Genomic DNA, 15,127 nt, shown 5'->3' with positions numbered 1-15,127 from the left:
TTTGTTATTTCTCAATTTGGGTCATAGAAAACTAGAAAAGTGACTTTCGCTACATATAAAGACTCGCTTTTGCAACAATCTTGTTCACTTCTTCACTTGAAAAAGGCATTTATTGTGGAAAAGTATTCATTAACCAAAACAGTTTCCGTCATTTTCTACATTTTGCAATATTTTTGGCAACGCGGCAATAGCATGTCGACAGAACTTATATTAGTTTGGCAACGATCCACCCACCGATCCATTTTCGCACTTCTTCAACCTTGCGGTATCTCGGGCAACTCTCGCAACAACTGAACAAAAAATGGCATTGGCAGTAGAACCAAAACCGACAATCGGGATGCGATGGAGATGCACGAGCGTAAGCCTCTGAATATGTTTGGCGGGTTTCGGCAGCAGTACGAAAGAAGGTGAATTTTGAGCGCTCCATGATTAGCGTCATCACACGCTAAGTTAATCAATAATATTAAATGAGAAGCTCTTATTTTATATAGAGGATCGAATTCGACAATTATGTACATTGGTATCATTTATATATATTAGTATCACTTTTACATATAAAAGTTCCTGGTCAACATTTTTGCAAACACCTAAAAACCCCTACATGGGCTAGGGTCCAAAAAGTAGATCTGTGCGATCCAAATTCTCTACCATGAACTTTTTTGCTGCTTTGCTATTATGGACCAATTCGCATCATAGAATATTTAAAATTAAAACTTTTTGCTGAATGGTTTACTATTCATAAGAAATCTTACAAGCAGTACAGTCGAAGATATAGATTAATGTGGTTCAAATTTGCTCTACTTAATTTTTATGCCACATTACTAGTATGATCAAATTTTCAATGGGACATCTCTGGCTTATTATGGTTTACATTTCGTGAGTCTCCTATATGCTGTGATACCCAAAAAATAGATCTACTTAGTTCAAATTAGTTGAGGTTGATTTCTATGCTGTAACGAACATATTTCCACCATGAAATATTAAAAATTATACTTTTTTACACCATAACGATTTACTTTTCGGTTATATGAGAGGGTACAAAAAATTGCCCGCTCGATTCATTATTACATACCGAGCCTAATCGCAAAATATTAGATATTGCAATTTTTTCCACATAAGATATTTCAAAATAAAGCGTTATGACGGGACTCATCCAGAAAGAGGGCTGATCGGAATCATTTTCAACAGCGTTCATCGTTGTGCCAAAAGACGCCAGCGTGACAAATTTCATCAAAATATTTCAAAAATTGCGGTCAAGAAAACAAAACGGACAGATGGACAGACAAGCTTGGATCCATTCAAAAAGCGATTCTAAATTAATCGATTCAAAAAAAAAAAAAAAAGATGTGCCTGTCTCAAGTTCTTTTGTATTTTCCACACATCTCCACAAACTTTATATATACTTGTACCGCAACGGGTGTAGGTTGTAGAAATTTAATATACCGTAAGTTAAAGATCTTAAAAATTTATAAAATTTTTCTAAAACTTGTAAACAGTTGTATAAATTAAAGAGTCAGTGAGAACGAATTTAAATTTGTAAAGATAGAGAAGAGGGAGAGAATTACATCGCGTGTTTTGCAAGATGTTACGAATTTTATAAATTTTATTTTGCGTATATGGTAAGCGATTAATGTAATGATTTGTTTACTAAAGTAGAGTATTATGAAAAAAACTTGCAATTATTACCAAATAAATAGCATTTAAAGGTGGAACAAGGTGAACACATTTATTTGAAAAAAAAAAAAACAAAAAACTTATATTTGGCGTGAGCGAAGTCCTTTGTCACTCACCAATCAAATTTGTTGATTTTACTTTTAATATTTTAATCACAATATATGAAAGTACACACTGTACTATAAACATAAATTACTATGCAACCCAATGCACCCGTAATGAGCTATTATTATAAAATATACATTCTGGGAGTGACATAATGTAGGCAATGCAAAGTATGGACAAACATAGTTGAATGATTTTGAAGCAAAGAAGTTTGTGTGTTTGATTGAGATTTGTTATTATTGGTATGCGATTGCATTCGGAACATAACCTCACGTGAACAAAACTTCTTGTTCAATATTTTAGACGGGGTATGCTGCAGTAAAAGCGCTTTTCCAACTGTTAAACAGTCAGACTGACATAGCTTACGAAAGAGTAATTTTGTAGATTTTCATTAGGAATGCACTACAGCGAAATTCATTTCGAATAGCAAGGATTCTTCCACGGCTCGCCTGATACGTTGAATCTTTTTAATACTACGGATCGAAGACAGTTTACTCCTAGCTGGAACCGTTTCGTGAAAAAAAGTTCAGCATTTTTCCATCGACAGAGCCTTTCCACTTAGAATTCATTTTGGGCGGCTTGATCAAATAAAATCAATTTTGCAAATTTTACTTAAGTCATTTCGTGGCCGAATATGACTTTTTCATGAAAATCGTTAAATTCTGGTTTACGCTTTCTTTAGTTACGCAAGTATGAATCCATCTCCAGAATGCTTTCTTTCTGATAATGGCGTGTGTTCGAAATATTAGGAAAAGCAATGAACCTCTCTTATGTTACAATACTCCCTTCACTTTTTCCACATCCCCGTCTTATGAGGCAAAAATGAAACCTGCTTAACACACTACATAATCAGTAACCTGAATGATTATAGAAACAGGAGATTAGCGCTAGAGTAGAGAGAGCTACGTCATATATCATTTCATGTTTAAACGATAGGCTTTGATAAGTACTGATGCTGCCATAAAAAGGTAGACACACACATATTTTATGAATATTTGGTAAACTTAATAAGGGCATGTGACAAACTACACACGGTGTGTAGCATTTAGGCTCGTATGTGTAGCTTTATCTCATGCATATTCTTTATTTGGAACATTGCAAAACGAGTGGTGCTGGTTCCCTTACGGTGATATTGCTAATTCGAGAGATGAATTGTGAGCAACACACATGGTCTAAGGTTTATGACAAGAGTTTGCGTTCGCGCCCATTTTACGTAGATAGATTTAGTGGCCTTTTGTTTTGTCAAAACGTACGCCACGCCCAGAAAGACTTTAGAAATCCTTTAAAATACATATATTTTGAACTAATATCAAATTCTGCATCGACTTAGCTATGTCTGTTAATTTTTTTGCTCGTCTGCGTATTTGTTTGCGTTAAAAGTACTGCGAGCGGCAAAGTTAAGATGTCGGTTTCAAAATTGACGAAAATATTGGAAATTCTTGGAGGAGGATTTAACTTAATCTGAGAACATGCCTGCAGTAAAACATCAACTAAGAACGCTTCTGTTTTTAAAAGCAAGATAAGACAGGAGTTTTTTGTCAGTGCTTATGAATTGCACAAGATACAATGATACAATTTCCATTGCATATTCTACGATTGGTGCTGTAGGGCCTGTACAAAAGTATGAAAACCGACCACACCCATCTAATATAAAATGCACATACTTCAATTTTCCCGGTTTCTTTTTATTTGGGCTATAAATGTTGATAGTGAGTGATTCGGCCATAGAGGTACATAAGTTTCTTACTTCTTAAAGTCAACTTTGTCTCCCTAGATAACATTTCCAGTTTTTGGATATAAGATCGGTTAAAAAAATGACAGGCTTTATGAGAACGTTGTCAGGTTGATGGTTGCTGCACACACACACAAGTTGGCGAGATCGATGTATTAAAAATGTACGGTTTTATTAAGGCCTAAAAATGTCTTTAGCTTTTAAGAGTCTTGGTGAGTGGATAACGTCCAAATTTAAAGAAACTCATCAAGGACGATAAGTTGTGACTTCAAATTTTAGCTAAGTAAAAAATTTATATAGAGTTGCACTAGCACTTGAACTAAATAAGAGTGACATGTAAAATTTGGCAGTAAATTCCGGAAATGAAAGAGAACGGGACGGCGATACATAAAAAGTCGACAATGGGAAAAGGTTAGCCATTTTCCAAAACGGAAGAGATTAGAGAAGTGAAGAAACGCGATCAAGCCGCATTCTAATTGTGGAAATTGATTTAAATTGATGCCCGAAATCGGTTATGCGTAAAGTATACTAACATTTACAATAAGACTTAATGGTTAAAAGAGAGCTTGTATGTGTGTGTGTGTGAATTAAGATCGATCACGATTATTACTATTTCTTCTCCTTTTGTGTTCATTCTTTTTGATATTGATTTGTAAATTTTTATAGCAGACGTCAATATATGTCATGGTTACAATAGCTATTAAAAATGCGCAGGAAGCAATATTAAAAGAAAAACGTGAATAAAATTGGGTTAAAAGGTTACTCAACTAATCACATTGCTGTAAAGCCGACCAATCACAGCAATTATAGTAATCGCCAACGAGTAGGATTCGTCAGCTTCTAGAGAGCTTCTATACGGTTTTAAGACTGAGGCTAATTTCCATCTGCAAGTATTCATGGATTCGCTAAAGGATTTCAAAGTGGGTGTTCCAATATCGAAATGAGCAGACAATAATCATTGTTTGCCATAGACTGATCTATACACGCGATATAAATGTATATACTTGTATATCCTTCTACTGTAACCGTTCCATTAAGAATCTAGACGCTTTGGATGGGGTGCTTTTAAAAATGACAGATCTGGAATGTAAATTCCAGGCATTTGAAAATGACATGAAAGGAGGAGCATTGATGCTGCGGTCTCCCATTTGGATCATATAAACGAAACGTATAAGCAGTTGATAGTAAATTTAAATCAGTCTGATATAATGGACGGACAATCGGAAATAACTTTAATACAACAGCTGACTTGCGACATGAGGATAGAATACTCAAAAATATGTTTAACGTAAAGAGGCAAATGCGAATTTAAAACTAGAGTGCACGATATTTGTAGCGTGAAGCAGACTTTTGCAGACATACCGTCAGTGTGTAAGCGACAGTTAAGTTTATATTCAAGTTCATAAAATCAATAGTGTTATCTGTTATTACAATATTCCGGTGAGCCGTTCCGCTTCGAGTAGGGTTCGTCCCACTCGTTTTGGCACCGAAGCTGTTATTATCATCGCATACGTAGAAGTTATGGAGAATACGTGATGCAGAGAGAAAAAATAGATTTCAGAAAAAAAATATTTATTATTCTCGTCACCAATATATGGTCTAGAAAAATAATCCGCAAAGAAATTAAATAATACGACACTCAAAATGAAATCTTTATTAAACTAAGGCACACAGTAAACCGGACATAATTCCAGTCATAGGAGAATGCGAATTATTCACCTAAGCAAACTGTTTATGGTCATTGCGATGTCTGATTACAATGACTTAACAAAGAAGTAAAAACATTATAGTGAGTCGGGGCCGACCATTAGATGCTCCACGGCACTTGGCTTTGCGCAGGTACTCATATAACGACTTTTCAAAACAAGGCGTTCTATGCGATCTGAATCATTTTTAATAACGTTCATGTTTGGGCCAAAATATGTCGGTGCACCGAACTTCATCAAAGTATCTCAAAAATTGCACTTAAAGCTTGGAAGCTACAGAAGCAATTGAGGGACAGACAAGCTTGGATCGATTAAGAAAGTGATTCTAAATCGATTGGCATAATAAAGAGTATGTCCATCTCAAGTCCTTCTGGATGTTGTATAAATCCGCATAAACTTAATACACCCTAGCGCAACAAATGGTGTATAAGAAAAGCTTAAGGACGGGATTAGAGAAATAAAATTTTTCGTAAAAGTTATTAATAAACTCAACATATGAGAACGAATGAAGTGCGAAACTGTAAATCGTAAATTAAGAGGAAGAAGAACAAAAAATTTTCTGATATCAAGGTTATACCTAATTAGTGCGGTGGTGGGGATCAAACTCTTGTAAATATCGCGGTGTGAGCTAAAATTACGTTGAGGTTCATGCTGAACTTTAAGGCGGAAACTAACTCTCTCTTCGTTCAGCTGCAACACAAAAGCCATTTGCCGGCCTGCTTTCTTGCCTACTATCAATTAAGAGCTGAGGGACTTTTAAAATGTAAACTAAACTAAACAACCGACTAACTGACATTCCCCTCGACTTATCTCTGACTATAAAATTATTTAATGTAATGCTGCTGTAACGCGGACATTCAACTCGCGTAGAACGAGAATCTCCATTACGAAACAATTTCCATTCCATTGGGTCCGCTTGCTTAGAATTAAGATTGTCCAAAAAATTTGTGTGGGGTTCACTCTGTCCATTTCTCTCCAGGTTTTTCACACGATTACGTAACTAGTAAGAAACCGGAGGTAGTGTTTGCAGGCAATGCATTACTCAGCAACAATATATGGGTTTGAGAAATCTTGGAAACTTTTTCTCCGACATTAGAAGATTTTTGTAACTTTTCGGGTCTTACAAAACTTATTCAAACAGATATTATTTAATTGTGCCGAGAGTAACAAAAGAAATATAGTCAACTCACATATCGGCCCATTTGGGGGAATGCAAATCGATACACATTTTTCATTCTTTTTTCATCTTTTATTATTAATTCTAAGACTAAACATCTAGCATTTAGTACGCCCCGGCTTTATTGAAAACCCTACATCACTTGACATTCGAACCCACGACCATCGAATTGTTAATCGATATCTTCTGTCTACTCGGCCACTCAGACACATATTTGTTGCTATCAGTGCGATTTAAGGAAAAATTATATCTGAATGTACAAAAACCCATTCTTATCGTGAAAGCTCAATATGTTTAAGGTCTTTCAGGCTTCAATTCAATCAAGTTTTTAAAGACGTAAACGTCATTCTTATCGTTATTTACCGTAACTTATAGTACACAAGATTTCTGCCTTTTTCAGACATGCTTGGTAAGTTTAAATTTGCCTTCAAGTGATGAGGTAAATACGGATCCTTCCATGCATACATGCATTGTTTACAAACATTAATAAGTACATAGGTGTCTTTGTTCGATATAGAATTAAATTTAATCGGTCACAAAGTTACTCAAGTCATTAAATAACACAATTTCATCACGAATAGAAGAACTGCAAGTTAACACGTCAACAATGTATTGCTTGTCAGTAGATTCAGGACTTGCTAAGTGATAGGTAGTCTTCGTCTTCAAAAAAAAAAAAGAAAAAAGAAGCGAATTTTATTGATTATTATGTCGAAAGCTGAAGACGCAAAGAAAATACTCTGCTATGAGGAATTTTAATGCTTTGCTAGCTTTTACAGCCACTATTGCTGTTCTTGCCCTATATAACTGTAAAGTAAATGGTCAGACAAGTCAAAATATTAATGTTTGTAAGTGTTTATTGAATTGAATAAATTATTTAACCCTTTTATTCTTTAATTAATTTCTTAATGTGTAAATGTATGAAGTTTTTATAAACGAAATTGATAACGATCCAGCCTCGAAGGCGGTTGAGGTCGTTGAAACATATTTAAAGAAAAACGCTCAATACGGTTTAACGTTACGAATTGAGAGGATCGAAGCGAATAAAACCGATGCTAAAGACTTGCTGGAAACAAGTAAAAAATCAATTTTCTGATGTGAAATTAATTAGTTAAAATTACATTATATGAATCCATCCACACATTTACAGTTTGTACTAGGTATGCGGCAAGCATTGAAAACAAACAGCCACCGCATATCGTACTTGACACCACAAAATCAGGCGAGCTACCGTCGGCTATCGTTTCCAATTTCGTGATATAATAAATTCTTTTCTATTTAACAGGTGTACCATCGGAAACAGTGAAATCTTTTACACAAGCATTGGGCCTACCTACGATAAGTGCGTCTTATGGTCAAGAAGGCGATTTGAGGCAATGGCGCGATATAGACGCTAATAAGCAAAAATATTTATTGCAAATTATGCCACCGGCTGACCTTATTCCTGAGGTCGTACGTAGTATAGTACGCAAAATGAATATTACAAATGCGGCCATACTATATGACGAAACTTTTATAATGGATCACAAGTACAAGTCACTGTTGCAGAATATACAAACGCGTCATGTCATCGCTCGGATTGCGCAAGGCGATCGAGAGCGAACTGAAGAAATTGAGAAATTAAGAAATCTGGATATTAATAATTTCTTCATATTGGGCAGCTTACGAACAATAGGGCAAGTTTTGGGTACGTATAAAACGATTAAACCGTTAGACATGTTCATACCTAGTTGTAGGCTGGTCGGGAATATTTTTACTCTAAGCATACAAGTAGTCTCGTTGCTTTTAAGATATTGTCAAACATTCTTTTTTCGCTTTCTCTTTCTCTTTCTCATTCTTTTTTTTTCAATTTTTGAATGAAAACATGTTTACATGTATAGATTATCTTAGAACTTGATATATAAACTAAGTCTAAGTTGTCTATTATTATTTATTTGAACACTTCTGAACGTATATATAATGAGAGCGTGAAGTTTTACGTACTGTATCGGTATGAAGTATAGGTCGCACGCATGTTTACGTAACGCTTGGCCTTTTGCTAAGCGAGTGAATAAACGTAATACATCGTAGACCTCGCAGGGTACAGATGTAGCCAAATGTATTTGATACTCTAAAGTTTGCTTCGTTTTTAGCTGTTAACACGTACAACGTCATTGTCTCTGTTGTCTCAATTACTATGAATTATGAGGAAGTATGAACAAAATTTCAGGATTTGTGTATAATGGGTCCCGCTTAACAGCACACGTTTCAGAAATTTTGGAAAGGAAAAACACGTTTTCAATAATTCCCGTTGTGCTTGCGTTGTGAAAACAGTAACATTAAGATAGAATTCACTATTTTAGTATTTTGTGATGAAAAATAAGTGACGAATAGCTTGCAGGACTACTACTCTTTTAGCTCAGCGATCGCTTTAATAGAGTCCAACATCTGTTCAACTCGTTAACATATTTCCATTCGAACTCGCAACTACTGTTTTGACTCAGAGTGAAGGTGAGAACTACTGCACGTACATACTTCACAACTTGAATTTATTCAGTACTTTTTAGAAGCACTTAGTATCACTTACTGTACTTAAAGTACGATTCCATTTACAAATATTTAGCGATACATTTCTTAGAATTAGAAAAACATTTGTCTTTCGCAATTTGGAATATTTGCTTTGTTTTTGTTATCCACCTCCGCATGCATTGCCCTCTCTCTCTCTTTTTAGAAGCAGTAAAATCCGCATATTTTCAACGTAATTTCGCTTGGCATGTAATCACCCAAGATGAAGGGGAAATCGCCAGTAAACGTGATAATGCTACCTTAATGTACTTGAAACCCGTTGTGTATGCTCAGCGACGCGAACGCTTAGGGCAGCTAAGAACGACCTATAACCTAAATGAAACGCCACAAATTATGACTGTTTTTTATTTTGACTTGGCCTTGCGAGCTTTTTTAACCGTCAGGTGAGTGATAAGCAAGCGTTCGATTGATTGTACAGCAAATGCAGTGTGTACATTTCATACAGAGACATGATTCAAGCGAATGCTTGGCCTAAAAATATGATATATATGGGTTGCGATGATTACCAAGGCGAAAACACTCCAATAAGAAATCTCGATTTAAAGGAATATTTCATTAAGGTTTTCAATAATTTCAGATACGCACAAGTGTGTATAAATCTTAAATATTATATCGCAGGTTAGCGAACCTACTTCTTACGGACAATTTGAATTGGTAAGCGAACAAGGAAAGCCATTCAATGGCTACAGTTACGTCAAATTTGAAATGGATATAGATATGGTAGAGATACGTGGAGGAAATTCCGTTAATAGTAAACCAATCGGACGTTGGACCTCTGGCTTGGATACACCTCTAATGATTAAAGACGAAACAGCCATAAATAATCTAACAGCAGATACGGTCTATCGCGTTTATACAGTTTTGGTAAGAAAATATTTTTCGCTTGTACGATGATACAACTGATGCAACTGCACTACTTGTTATTCATACCGGAGTGAGTAACATAACATTTTTATAAAATGATACTAATACTAATACAACATTACTGCAAATACATATGTTCCGTTTGAACAGAAATCATCAAGGGATACAAACATGATATACCTAAGAAGTTATACAAATTCTCGAAAATACCATAACGTGACGAAGATTCATAAGACAAAAAACATGTAAGAACATTCTAACCGGGCAAGTGCTTAGGCAGCAAAGGGTGTAACACTTGCCGATTGGACGTAAGCACTATGCTGCGGGCCACTACCTGTCTATCTCTTAGCTTTTCCTTCCTCATTTCTTTTGGACCATAATCGTCGTTTACGAATATGAAACATTTCCTGACTGACTGGTTATATTAACTAAAACCACCATTAAATACCCTACGTCACTTCGCCTTATAAAACTATCCATTCATTTTCCTTATAATACAGCAAGTACCCCGTTTTCATGTAAGAACTAACTACTTATGAAGACACTTAGCGCACAAGCAGGGGGTAATTACGTATGTTAAAGCCAACTTACGCTTGTGTATTGAGTCGCTTTTGCCAAACAGCTGAAAATAACAGCGGAAGCTAATTTACTACATGATTATCCTTCAGGTGAACGCCTGTCACAACAGTTAGAATGGAAGCCTGATGTTGAGCATATATTTTCTCTGTTGACGTTCGATTTCTTTAATTCCTAGTGGAAACAAATTTCAACAAATTGCGACTTGTAGATTGCATACATGAACATAAAACAGGGAGACGGACGGACAGGCAAACAGGCAAGCTTAAACAGATCCGGAAATTGGTTATGAATCGACGATTTAACAAAAGTGCTTCTGGATATTACGCCTAGCATACTTACCTGCAGTCGGATCTAAAACATAGGTTTTTATGATACAAATTTGTCACGATTTATCTCATGTCGAATAGCTATTGTGGAGCAATTATTAAAATTTAGGCATTTTTGGCACAAAAGAACGTATTTTTTATGAGAAATTTTAAAGAGGGTGGTTCCAAAAAATAGACCTACTTGGTCCAAACTTGACACAAACTAATTTCATAACCAATTTTTATCGTGGACGGACTCTCATTATACAATACACAAGAAGTAGACTTTTCTCCCAAATAAAGGTTTGTTTTGCGTAAGGGCCCTTTTAAGGGGGGGGGCCAAAAACTTGATCTACATAGCCCAAATTTACTGAAATTTATATTTATGTCAAGTTACCATTGTAGACTACCTTTCATCACAAAAGGTATAAAAAATTGAAAGCATTTGCCGTGTAAAGCATTACTCTTCGTAGAAATACTTTCATGATTCAAAAGATGTCCACATCCGATGCAATTTTTCACGTCAATTCGAAATGTGGAAATGCTATCATTTAGCCATTACTGGGGAAGAAAAACGAGAATTGTGTTTTTTCCTGTATAAACACTTGTCTAAAATAGAGTGTTATATGAGGAGCGGCCACAAAAGTGATCCAATTTATCCATTTTCAATAGCGTTCGTACCGATATCAACTAGCGTGAACATACCTAATTTCACAAAACAAAACGAAAATTGCAATGTGCAGCTTGAATACACAAACACATGAATAGAGAAGTTTAAATCGATTCGGGGAATAATTTTGAGCCGATAATAAGAGCTGCACCAGTTCTAAGTCCTTCTGATTATTACACATAACCACAAAAACTTAATGCATTCTATAACATATGTGCTATAGAATGCCACAAACAGGAGTATATGTGTTCTCTAATCTAATCAAGTAAGTACACATTGTCTAAAGTTCATTCGTTCAAAGGCAAAAATGTGCGAAATTGTTTTACAATGTGATCAGCCTTGAGGGTACGTCTAGTCTAGCCGATCATGAACGTTTTTGCAACATTTTTGACTTGTGGACGTACGTCTGAAATAAGTCTTTAGGGAGAGTGTACTGGTCATTACCTATGTATTGCAAACGAAATACCCTGATTATTATGGTGGGCGTAAAAAGATAATTTAAGTCAAGCATTGGGTATCTGTACAAACAATGATTTGTCCGTAGCCTTTTTTTGTTCCCAATTCAATTCATCTGTTTGTGCTTAAGGGTACGTTCATTCTATTTATTTTATGTGTCGCTTAGCAAGCTCCCTTTATAATGAGAGATCCAAAAGCACCCAAAGGCTACAAGGGTTACTGCATTGATTTAATTAACGAAATTGCGGCAATTGTTCATTTTGATTACACCATACAAGAAGTAGAAGATGGAAAATTTGGAAATATGGATGAAAATGGCCACTGGAATGGTGTTGTCAAGAAACTGATTGATAAACAAGCCGATATCGGTTTGGGTTCAATGTCTGTAATGGCCGAACGTGAAATTGTTATAGATTACACAGTACCCTACTATGATTTGGTCGGTATTACGATAATGATGCAACGACCCAGCACACCGAGTTCTTTATTTAAATTCCTAACGGTACTTGAAACGAATGTATGGCTTTGCATATTAGCTGCTTACTTCTTCACTAGTTTCCTGATGTGGATTTTCGATCGTTGGAGTCCGTACAGTTATCAAAATAATCGTGAGAAATACAAAGACGATGATGAGAAAAGAGAATTTAATTTAAAGGAGTGTCTATGGTTCTGCATGACATCTTTGACGCCACAAGGAGGCGGGGAAGCTCCGAAAAATTTATCGGGTCGTCTAGTAGCAGCCACGTGGTGGCTGTTTGGGTAAAAATTTATATTTCTTCAAAATTGGCCACTAATTAATTTCATCCGAACTATTGTGCGTAGATTTATTATCATTGCTTCTTATACTGCCAATCTCGCCGCTTTCCTCACTGTGTCGCGTTTAGACACACCTGTAGAGTCCTTAGATGATTTGGCAAAACAATATAAAATTCTGTATGCCCCTTTGAATGGGTCCTCAGCTATGACGTATTTTGAACGTATGGCTAATATTGAGCAAATGTTTTATGAAATATGGAAAGATTTGTCCTTGAATGACTCCCTGACGCCGCTCGAACGATCTAAGCTGGCTGTATGGGACTACCCGGTTAGCGATAAGTACACAAAAATGTGGCAAGCTATGCAAGAAGCTCAATTGCCAGCCAATTTGGAGGAAGCTATAGCTCGGGTGCGCAATTCAACATCGGCAACCGGTTTTGCTTTTTTAGGCGATGCCACCGATATTCGCTACTTGGTAATGACAAATTGCGACCTACAAGTAGTAGGTGAGGAGTTTTCACGGAAACCGTATGCTATAGCCGTCCAGCAGGGTTCACATTTAAAGGATCAGTTTAATAATGCGTAGGTTTATTTGTTTAAAAGATACTTAACTTACGTAATCGATTTTTTACATCCCATCACAGCATCCTAACTTTGCTTAATAAACGTCAGTTAGAGAAACTCAAAGAAAAATGGTGGAAAAATGATGAAATTCAGGCCAAGTGCGATAAACCCGAAGATCAATCAGATGGCATTTCCATTGAAAACATTGGCGGTGTATTTATCGTTATATTCGTGGGCATTGGTATGGCTTGCATTACTCTGCTATTCGAATACTGGTGGTATAAATATCGTAAAAATCCTCGTATTATCGATGTGACTGAAGCAGCGCCATCCGGAAAACGGGGTAAAATACCTGAAGGTATCATTTTGGGCCGGACCGAAAAACGTGGAAATATCAAAAGTAACATTGTCTTACGCTCTCGTTTTAATCAATATCCCTCGAAAACACCCAAGCCAAAATTTTGAACAATGCTTTGTAATGTTAAAATTTTTCCCCAAATTTTATGCTTAGCCACGCCCATTTGGGCTCATGGAATGTCATAAAGATACATAAATAAATACTAAATTTAAAAAAATGTGAAAATCCCGAGTAAAATTCTAAAAAATATTATTTTAAATTTTAATAAAACCAAGCAGTTGAAAAACACAAATAAGAACACCACTACGCCTAGTAGTTCACTCGTTTCGGTAATAATACACTAAAATTTACACATTATTTTCATGCAAAGCCACAATTTTTTGGAAAGTCCGAATATTGGACGATTAGACTTTGTCTCCATATATGAACTTGCTTTTGTGATAACACCTGTTTATGTTAGAGTCCAAAAAAATAGATGCATTTGATCTAAGTTCCCTGTCGGTAATTTTTTTGCTCAATCCCTTCTAACTCGCCGGACTCTCATATTTCCTCCCAAACGTACGATTCCTATCGAGCAATTTATTTAACGGGAAAATAAAATAAAGCATTTTTGCGTAAAGCACATTTTCATGGACATGGAAAGAAGAAAATAACGAAAAAAATTCCCAAATGTTAAAAAATTAGTATTAAGAAGAAAATTTTCGTAAATAAATAAAAGTAACATTCAAGAACAACCAAAAACTGCGAAACAAATCTATCATTTTGAAAAGTCCAACACGAGATACAACGAAGAAACTCGGGCTTTGAAAATACAACCATTTGAAACAGTTATTTGAAAAAAGAATAGCAAAGACTGAAAGAATTTATACGCTCTGAGAGAAAAATTTTGATTGCACAAATAGAAAAGCACGACTTCAAGATTGATATAGAACTAAAACGAAAAAAAATTTCCGATAGCCGTTGAGAAAACCGAATGGAAAATTTCAAATATCACTTTCGAGCTATGAAACTGAGGCAAACCTATGGATTGGATTGGTTGACAATCCGAAAATGTATATACTGCAAAACCAAAACTAGTTAACTTTTTCTTTAGAAATACTTGCACTGCACTTTTTTAGGGATTTTAAAGGCACATAGTTGCACAATTATCGCAAAGCTCACATAGTATAAATATGTTCTTTTTATACACCCACCATGATGGTGCTAGTGCTAGAAAGCATTGCTACATCATTCAAAATATTTTACATTTATTTTTGGATTCACAGTATTTACCACCATATAAAATGTTCTTAGGATTTGGCTAAACTTATTATTAAAGCTCGACGCGAAGGCCAACGAAGGACAACGAAAAAGAAATGTACCAGAAGATCCTTGGTCAAGCTAAAAATAATCATATATTTCGATTATTATCACGGTTTTCCACGCCACCGTTGAGGTACCGTGATAGGCGCGTTGCCTATTTATATACTTACTTTAAAATTATATTAATTATATAAAATAAATATAAAAAATTATATTAATTATAATAATAGTTGAAGTAATAAAATAGCCTTGAATTTAAGAGATGTTCATGAAATACATTTACAAAATTATTTACTTACGAAAAATATATATAATAT

The 15,127-nt window shown here is 35.4% G+C and overlaps 1 protein-coding gene across 1 annotated transcript; it reads left to right on the top strand.

Annotated features, from left to right (window-relative positions):
• Window positions 1-7,043: 7,043 nt before the first annotated feature.
• On the top strand, window positions 7,044-13,618 carry LOC119633996 (ionotropic receptor 25a). Its single transcript, XM_038027890.1, has 10 exons — window positions 7,044-7,239; window positions 7,318-7,467; window positions 7,542-7,613; window positions 7,677-8,078; window positions 9,102-9,339; window positions 9,402-9,516; window positions 9,575-9,820; window positions 11,997-12,589; window positions 12,653-13,168; window positions 13,231-13,618. The coding sequence occupies exons 1-10, from the start codon at window positions 7,137-7,139 to the stop codon at window positions 13,613-13,615; spliced, it is 2,820 nt and encodes a 939-aa protein (XP_037883818.1). The 5' UTR covers window positions 7,044-7,136; the 3' UTR covers window positions 13,616-13,618.
• Window positions 13,619-15,127: the final 1,509 nt, after the last annotated feature.

The sequence above is a fragment of the Glossina fuscipes genome, unplaced genomic scaffold (genome assembly GCF_014805625.2).
Source record: "Glossina fuscipes isolate IAEA_lab_2018 unplaced genomic scaffold, Yale_Gfus_2 2, whole genome shotgun sequence".
Classification (NCBI taxonomy): Eukaryota; Metazoa; Arthropoda; class Insecta; order Diptera; family Glossinidae; genus Glossina; species Glossina fuscipes.
The sequence above is the reverse complement of the archived record's forward strand: the minus strand, read 5'-3'. Positions and strand labels throughout refer to the sequence as shown.